Genomic DNA, 8,988 nt, shown 5'->3' on the forward strand with positions numbered 1-8,988 from the left:
TAATTTTGGAGATTTTAATTACATGATTATGCACGCTATTATTAATATTAATGTCATTGAACAATATTATTATTCCCTAATACTAATCATTATTTTCTTACCAGCATGACTTTGTATTGATTTAAGTAACATCCATGGCGGATATCATTATTTGATTAATGGTGATATTAATATTAATTACCATTCCAAATCGTTAACATTTTAATCCACTATCAATTTTTATCAATTACTCCCAATACAGCAGGGGGTGAACATCCACCCTGTGATATTCTTCTTCATATTCCAAGGCTGAGAGGTTGATATGACTCCCAGTATCGCAGACACTGTACACCCCCGTGTGATACTCTTCCTGATATCCGGAAGGGGAGAAGATGATATTAATCCCCACATGGCAGCAGGTGAACACCCACTCTGTGATAGCATTCCTAGTATGCAGGGGCAGAGGGGATAATATTATTCCAATATTGCAGAAGATGTACACGCTCCCCCAGTGATATTGTCCTTAATATTCCAAGGCACAGAAGACGATGTTACTCCCAATATCGCAGAAAGTGTACACCCCCCAGTGATGTTGTTCCCATGATCCAGGAGGGAAGGGGATGATATGACTTTCAACCCTTGCCCCCTGCAATGCTCTCACCCTGCAACACCGACACCCAGCTCAACCTGACATGGGACCAGAGGTGCTGGCTGGGGGTGTTCATTGCTTCTCTTTTCTCTCTTGCCAGACTCAGTAGAGGAAGCTGAGACCGCTTCTAGCTTTGGGAGAGGCCAGGGAGCCTGTGCGTTTGGAGCCTGGTTGCATGAGAGAAGCATGTGTGGGAACACCAGGGCCCGGCTTTGAACCCCATTCCCCCAACATGATGCCGAGTGTGGCAGATATGACGCTAGGCTTTGCGTGCTGGAGGGGGCAGCTCCTGGAGATCATCAGTCAGCTCTACCTGTCCCTGGGCACTGAGCGGTTAGGGCTGGCTTTGCAGTGGTGGGGCTGTGGAGGGTGGCAAGGGGCAGGGCAGGGAGGGGGGCACAGGGAAGCTGGCCCAGGGCTGCTGCTGGCTTGTGAGTCCCAGCTTGAGCCTCGCTTGTTGGGTCAAAGGTCATCTCAACCCCAGCAGAGGCAGTACGTGCACTCTGGGCTGTTCTTCCTACTATGGTGGCTTTTGTCATCTGACCTCTGCCTGCCCCAAGTCTTCACTGCTAGCCTTCATCTCTCCCCTTAAATGTGACCACAGCAGCCACCTGTGGCTTCGCTCCCACAGAAGACAGAGCCAATTGTGTCACCTGCTTCCCTGGGGCAGGGTTTCAAGGTCTCAAGTCCCATAAGTGGCCCACTCGGCTTCCCCCGAGCATTCTGACCTGGTGGGGGTAACCATGGCCCTGGCCACCCCACCCACAGAGCCTGGTGACATTGCTGCAGTCACAGCCCCTCGAGTGTCGGACTTACTGAGAGAGCAGGGAAGGAGCCGGATTCCATGGGGACCCGGGAGACTGGCTCCAGTCTTGGCCTCAGGTTCACAGAAGGAAAATGGGCCAGTGTGCTGGAGCCATGCTTCTCAAAGTGTACTACCTAAATGAGCAGAGCAGCATCCATGTAACCTAGGAGATGGTGGCAAGTGGGAGTTCTAGGGCCTGCCCCAGGCCTGTGGAGCCAGAAGCTCTGGGGGCAGGGCCAGCAAGCTATACAGACAGGCCTCCGAGTGACTGTGATGCCTGCACACCTTGGGAACCATCGACCTAGATAACCTCTGAACACTAACGGCTCCTGGTGCATCTGGAAAAGACACAGACCATGTCTGGGAGGCAGGGGAGATGGACTGGCACACTCCTCCTGCCACAGGGCAGCATGATGCTCGATTCCCTCAGAAGGAATCCTTCATCTCTTCCATGCCGTGTGTGTTCACCCTGGCCCTCCCAGCAGCCTGGGAGGGGCAGAACACTGCACACACAAGAGGGCCGTTCCCAGTCCCCACATTCCAGATTCATCTGTCACCAGACCCACGGGAGGAGGCAGACTGGTTCCAGGAGGATGAGAGCCCTCGTTCTGACACCTGTGTCTGATTCCAGGGCCTACAGATCCACTCTGGACTACACCAGAGAAGTTTGGGGATTTTCATTCACCTCCAGAAGAGGAGGCTCATGCGTGGCTGCAAGCAGGGAAGACCTACTACATCCTGCGGCAGAGCGAGCTGGTGGACCTGTACATCCAGCTGAGTGGCAAGGGAGGCAGTAGGGCCTCTGTGCTGTTCACTCTCTGTCCATCCATCCATCCGTTCATCCTTCCAACATCTATTTACCTGTTCATCCTTCCATCCATCCATCCATCCATGCATCATTCATCCATTGTTTTATCATCCATCTATTCACCCGTCTATCCATCCATTCACCTGTCCATCTGCCCATCCTTCCATCATCTGTTTACCTGTTCATCCTTCCATCCATCCATTATCCATTAATCCATCCATCCATTCTTCCATCATCTTTACATACACCTGTGGGTCCTTCCATCCATCTTTCCATCATCCATCCATTCACCTGTTCGTCCATCCATCCATCCACCTTTCCATCATCTATCCAACTTTATCCTATCCATCCATCATCCACCCATCCTTCAACTGTTCATCTCTTCATCCATCCATTCACCTGTTCATCCATCCTTCCATCATCCATCCATTCAACTGTTCTTCATTCCATCCTTCCATCATCCATCCATTCAACTGTTCATTCTTCTATCTGCCCATCATCCATCCATCCTTCCATCATTCATCCACTCGCCTGCTCATCCTTCCATTCATCCATCATCCATCCATCCATTCACCAGTTCATCCTTCCATTCATCCATCCATCCGTCCATTCATCACCCACCCATTCAGCCATCACCCATCCACCTGTTCGTCTGTCCATCCATTCATCCAACCATTCTTCCATCATCTATCCATTCACATGTTCATCCTTCCATCATCCATCCACCCATCTATTCATACATCCATCCAATATCCATCCATCCTTCTATCATCCATCCTTTCACCCATCCATCCACTCACCTATTCTTCCATCCATGCATCATTCATCCATCCACCCACCAATCTATTAATCCATCCCTCCGTTCATCTGTCCATTTGTTTATCCATACATTCATCTATCCACCATCTACTCTCCACACATCCATACATTATCTACTCACCCATACATACACACATCATTCCAACCATGCACCCACCCATCCATCCATCCATCAATCTGTCCATCCATCCATCCAAGCATTCTTCTATCTCCACACCCATCCATCCATCCATGTGTCTATACATCTGCTCATCCATTCATCCATCCGTCTACTCATTCCTAAGCCACTGCTGAACACCGCTTGTGTGCCTGTTCCCTCCCTCCAACTGGTTCCCTCACATCATCCCACAGTGGCCAGCATCTTCTTCCTGAGGGCAGAGGTGTGGCCCCTCACAGTGCCTAGCACCTGCTGGTATACAGCACATGCTCAAAGAATGGGACCACTCAGTTAACACACAGAAGAACTTGCTCCAAGTGACACGTGGTACATCTCCTTACAAAATGAACCTATCATAGCGGCTGTTTTCAGAAGCTTTCCCAAACACAGTGTGATCTGGAACAAATTGTGAAGCTCACGAGCCTGGTGAAGCTTTCATTATTGAGCACCTGCTGTATACCTCCTGGAGCTGAGGAGAAGGATCGAGCTCATGGCCAAGAGGGGACCAGGCCCACCCACACACACTGTTGATGTGTGGCCCTGAGCTGCGGCAGGGATGTGGCAACGCAGAAAGGAACCAGGTGATAGGTTCCCAGCAATCTGGGGGCCACGGAGACTGTTTGAGTACGGGGGGTAGGCTAGGGATATCCCTGGTGGTAGGATTCACAGGTGTCGGGCTTCTGGGCTGCAGCTGCTCAATCACCTCCTGGCACTCAGGTGCATCAGTTCATCGTCCTCATGCCAGTGGTGGGGCAGCCCTAATGCACAGGTCTGAAAAATGCTCAGGTTTACCTGCAGTGTGTGAGAGGAAGGAGGCTGGCAAAGGTGGGTGTGGCCACCTCACCAGGTGTGGGTCTTGAGGGAACTTCTGCCTCCTTCCAGGTGGCACAGAATGTGGTCCTGTACACAGGCGACTCCAACCTGGGGTGGAGCTGTTTGAGGCAGCTGGAGACATCTTCTTCAATGGGGCCTGGGAGCGGAAGAAAGCCATGTCCTTCTACCAGGTGAGCTGGCCTGTGGGCTGATGTGGGTGGGCCTTGGCGGGGCACCTGGAGGGCTGAGGCACAAGTGTGGCAGGGCAGAGGCCTCCCACCTGCAGGCAGGGCTACCCATGCACATGCTTAGTTTCCCAGTGGTCTCACCAGGAATGATATTGACCGTGCCCCTTCCCAGGACAAACGCTTGGGTGTGGACATGACAGTGGCTCTACCCTTTGCACCTGATGATCTCAAGCAACCATGAGTGGAAAGTCCTGTCCTAATCTTCCAGATGAGGAAGCTGAGGCTCAGAGAGTCACAGAGACATGACAAAGGACACACAGCATGTCAGTGGGAGACCCAGGGCCAGGGCCCAGATCTGCATGCACCCCGAAACGGGGACGGCTTCTCCCTTCCTCTGAGTTCACGGTGTGGCTCAGCTCTGGGCACAGACAAATGTGGTGTTTTTAGAGCAGAGAGGAGTGCTGGCTCCCCCCAGTCAGACCCCCGGTGCACAGGGTGGGAGAGGCTGCCAGGTGTAGCTGGATGGGCCTCAGATGTCTCTTCAGCCCCCAACTTGGGTGTCTGAACCGTGCGTTATCCCAGAGCACAGAGCTCTGTGGAGGTGCACGGGTAACTGGGGCGTGGGAAGCTCCAAGCACATGTTTGAGCTCTGAGGAGGGCGCTGGGCAAGGTGGGTGCTGCGGGAAGCCTGACCCCACCTGCCTGTGTGGTAGGGGTCCTGCCCCTGGCAGTGACTACGGGCAACTACAAGGTGAGCCGCAGCTGTACAACAAGCCGGTGGCACTGCTGGCAATGCTGGAGGAGCCCCAGAAGGGCTTGGAATTTGCCCACATGGCCCTAGCTGTCAGCATCACTCTGGGTAAGTCCCCTGAGCGCCCGCCCTGCCAGGACCCACACTTTGCCAGAGCCGAGCCTCCATGTGTGCAGGGCAGGAGCTGAAACAGCTGCTGGATTTTCCCGGTCTCCTGTCCAGGCAGGCAGATCTGCCCAGCTGGCTTCCCTGTCTGGCCGTGGGGCACAGCCCGAGGTCTCTCACATAGCGCAGAACTCCCTGCCTAGCTGAGCTCTGCTTCCTCTGTCTCTTCCCGCTGCTGATCACAAGGGCCGCCCAGTGTGCCCTCTGCCTTCCAGACATGCCAGGCATCTCGGTCCCTGTGCCAGGCCGACTGGCACATTCCCTTTGTCTTGTGCCCTTTCCACCCTCATCAACCACACAACTCTCTGACTGATGAAATCCCAGTTCCCCTTCCAGTAGCCTGCCCCTTAAGGCCGGGCATCCCCTGGTGCTGTGCCAGGTCGTCTGTCCTCCTCCAGAGACAGGGAACCCTGGGCAGGCCGCATGCCCCAGCGCCTTGTGCCCTGGGGCCCAGTACAGAGTAGGTGTGCAGCTGTGTGGGAATGCATTGAATGCAGGCTCCACAGCACTCGCCCTGCAAAGGGGAGGACATCGGAGACAGCCTAGCTGGGTTTGCGCAACTGTGGGGGGACCTGGACCTCAGGCACGCAGTGACTCCCCAAGATAAAAGGCTCTGATCGTGACACACCCAGGAGGAGTCGGATGTCACGTCTGTGGGTTGCATGGAGCCGGGGTGCCCGGGAGCACCTGGACTGCGTGGCTTTTGGGCTCCCCTGTTTAAAACCAGTGAGCAAAGGCAGGTGGCTATGTGTAGGAACAGAGCTGGGCCATCCAAGCCCGACTTTGCCAAAGCCTCACAGTAGACAGGGGCAGGCCTTATTAGTTCTGCTTTACAGATGGGAAAGTGAGTCTGGGAACCCGGAAGGGACTGGCCAGAGCTGCCCAGGTGACCGCAGGTGCCTGGAGGCAAGCCAGGTGCTGCCCGGGGTCTGTATACCTGCTCCTGAGGGGCCTGTGCCTGACTGCCCCAGGGAGCCACGTCCTCACACCTGCCCCTTTGGCCTCCACCCCAGGGGACCGGCTGAACGAGCGCGTGGCCTACTACCGGCTGGCCGCCCTGCACCACCGGCTGGGCCATGGCACGCTGGCGGAGCACTTCTACCTCAAGGCCCTGTAGCTCTGCAACTCGCCGCTGGAGTTCGACGAGGAGACCCTCTACTCCGTGAAGATGTACCTGGTGCTCGGTGACATCATCGTCTACGACCTGAAACTTGGCTGAAGGTTGGTGGGGAGGGACAGGGCTGAAGGTGAGTGGGGAGGGGCAGGGCTCTGGGTGATCCCGGCCCCCTTGGAGTGGGATCTCCACAGACCCCAGGGGTCTGGGTTCCAGCCTTCCTTAGGAATGGCCCAGTGGCTTCCCTGGAGCTCTGCACCCAGCTGGAGGAGCCGGCAAGGTTAGCAGATACAACCCAGCTCCCAAGCTGGCCAGGCCCCACCCTCAAGAACTCAGTCTCAACCAGGGAGGCTGACACATGAGCGGGCAATGGTGGCCTCTGGGTAAAGAACGGGGATTGTAGTCCGGGGGACCCTCCTGGAGGAGGTGACACCAAACTGAGTCTTGACAGTCAACTGTCAAGTTACATTTAACAAAGAAAACAGGGTCGAGAGAAGGACATTTTGGAGGATGGCATCATCCTCACATTGAATCAACGTTGCAAGATCCAACCCAAATCACGGTGCCTCCTCTAGGAAGCCTGCCCAGGGTGCCAGCCTGCCCAGGATGCCAGCCTGCACTGAGCAACTCCTTCCTGGAGTTCCGAGACACCTGGAACCTTCACATCACCCAGGAAGGGTGGGGTGGGACCGGCGTCTTACCACCGGGTTCACAGACAAGGGAACCCCAGCTCATGGCAGGTGCAGTGGGGCGGGACCCCAGCCAGCCAGGCTGAGACCTTGCTGGGTCAGGTCTGTCTCGAGGGGAGGTGCTGTGCTCCCTCTTCCTCCAGCCCCGCAGGGGTGGAGAGCTGGGACTGGCAGACTCAGACCTGGGGTGTCTCCACCCTCTGCCCAGCAGGCACCCGCCCCTCCTCCGCATCGCACCGGCACCGTGTCAGTGCTCCTTATAGGCTGAGGGGCCAGGGCGCTCCAGTGCAGGGACCGAGATCTTGGGGACCTTAGAGCAACAAGAGGAGCTGGGGCAGCCGTAAGACCCCGGCCCATATCCCTCACCACAGGCCTGGGGCTGCCCGAGAGGCTTCCGCCCAATGCTGGCGACACCTGGTGGTCAGAAGCGGTCCCTGTGGCCTCCCAAGTCCCAGCCAGACAGGGAGGTGCCAGGTGTCAGGCCCAGAGGGACGCTGCTCACTGCTCAGGGGTTCGCCTGGGACCAAGGGACGGGCCTCCCAGAAGTGGCCCTTTATCTCTCTTGGTTAAGCCTGCCGCCCACTCTGCCTGCCCAGGAGGAAGGAAACAGCCAAGTAGTACCTGAGAGGCCAAACTCCATAGTTGGGGTCGAGGGGCAGAGGCCTCCTTCACCTCCTTCTCGTGCACAGCCCTCTGGGCCTCATCGTGATGGTGCTGTCAGCCCAGGCCAGCTTCCCACAGGGAGGCCCCCTTGGAATTCCCCAAGGGCGGCTGTCTTTCCAAGGCCACACCCTCCTCCTTGTATAGGAGGCTCTGGACCCAGGGCCCAGAGGAGTGGGAGAGAAAGCTGGGCTGGATGGGGCCTGGAAGGCTGGCGGAGAGGCAGGAGTAAATGGGCATCCTTGCCAATTACCTCTAAAATGGGGTCCCCTTTAGTCTCCACGTGAGAGTCAGCCCTGGAATAGGGTGGATTAGGTGTGTCCTGGCTCAGCCTGCCACTCACTAGCTGCTGCACACACTACAGGCACATGGAAATGCACACGCAAATGCACACAGACACAGGCACACGCACATACAGGCGCACACACACAGGCACAGGTGCACACACAACCACATACACAGGTACACATGCACAGGCACACACAGGCGCACACACAGGCGCACAAACACGCACAGGCACACGCAGAGACATATGCTTTGGCTGGCTGCTTCCTGTTTAGTTGGGATGCCCCCACCCCTTCAGGAAGCCCTTGCCTCCCACCCCTGGCTGAGTCAGAGGCCTCCTGGGCCCCCGACAGGCTCCTGGGCTTCCCTCTGCCACAGCCCGGGCCACCTTTGTGGTCAGTGTTCAGTCCCAGGTCCCTCAGACTGGGAGCAAAGATATTAGGCTCAGCCATGCACCCAGCACAGAGTCCAGTGTTTGGCTGGGCCGGGGGGCATTGGATGAGCAGCGGCGGTGACTCGGGGCCTTCTCACGCCCCTGCTCCGTGTGTGGGGCGGGTCAGTGTGGGAATGGACTGCTGCATCTTGGACTTTGTCCTTGGCCCTGGGAGCCGTCTTGAAGAGGGACAGGCCAGGCCAGGGTCTTAGAGAGGTCCCTTGGGTGTCCCCCATGTGGAGGAGGCGCCTGGGGAGAAGCCGGCGGGGAGATGGGAGGGTCAAGATGGAGGTCTGGGAGGCAGCATCCCAACCCAGGGATGGTGAGTTTGAGCCAAAGATGCATTGAAAATGGGAGTGGATGTCTGGGGAGTCACACTTTGTCAATATTTTAGGGAACATTGCCAGGAAGGACACCTGTGAGATGGTTTTGTACCTGGCCTGGCCCGTGGAGGGCCTGGAAATGGTCAGCATGGACAGGGGCCAGAGGGGAGCCTGGGTCACTCAACGCTGTGCCCCTGCTGTGGCTTGGAGCCACGGATCCCGCATGGAACTCTCAGAGCAGGCAGGATCTGCCGTGACCTCAGCCCATGGGGAAAGCAGCCACTGCCTGCAGAGAGGGTGGGACTGGGACAAGAGGCTTGGGGTGAGTGGAGTATAGGGATAGTCAGGAA

The 8,988-nt window shown here is 56.4% G+C and overlaps 1 protein-coding gene across 2 annotated transcripts; it reads left to right on the top strand.

Annotated features, from left to right (window-relative positions):
- The first annotated feature begins 3,710 nt into the window (after positions 1–3,710).
- Positions 3,711–6,338, top strand: LOC117090540 (SH3 domain and tetratricopeptide repeat-containing protein 1-like). Of its 2 annotated transcripts, none has more exons than XM_033222881.1 (4): positions 3,711–3,798; positions 4,100–4,221; positions 4,950–5,077; positions 6,106–6,338. In XM_033222881.1, the coding sequence occupies exons 1-4, from the start codon at positions 3,748–3,750 to the stop codon at positions 6,249–6,251; spliced, it is 447 nt and encodes a 148-aa protein (XP_033078772.1). In that variant the 5' UTR covers positions 3,711–3,747; the 3' UTR covers positions 6,252–6,338. The 2 variants fall into 2 exon arrangements, with proteins under 2 accessions (XP_033078772.1, XP_033078782.1); XM_033222891.1 differs by having other exon boundaries at positions 6,148–6,338.
- The last annotated feature ends 2,650 nt before the right edge of the window (positions 6,339–8,988 follow it).

This window comes from Trachypithecus francoisi, unplaced genomic scaffold, assembly GCF_009764315.1.
Source record: "Trachypithecus francoisi isolate TF-2019V2 unplaced genomic scaffold, Tfra_2.0 Contig01030, whole genome shotgun sequence".
Lineage (NCBI taxonomy): Eukaryota > Metazoa > Chordata > Mammalia > Primates > Cercopithecidae > Trachypithecus > Trachypithecus francoisi.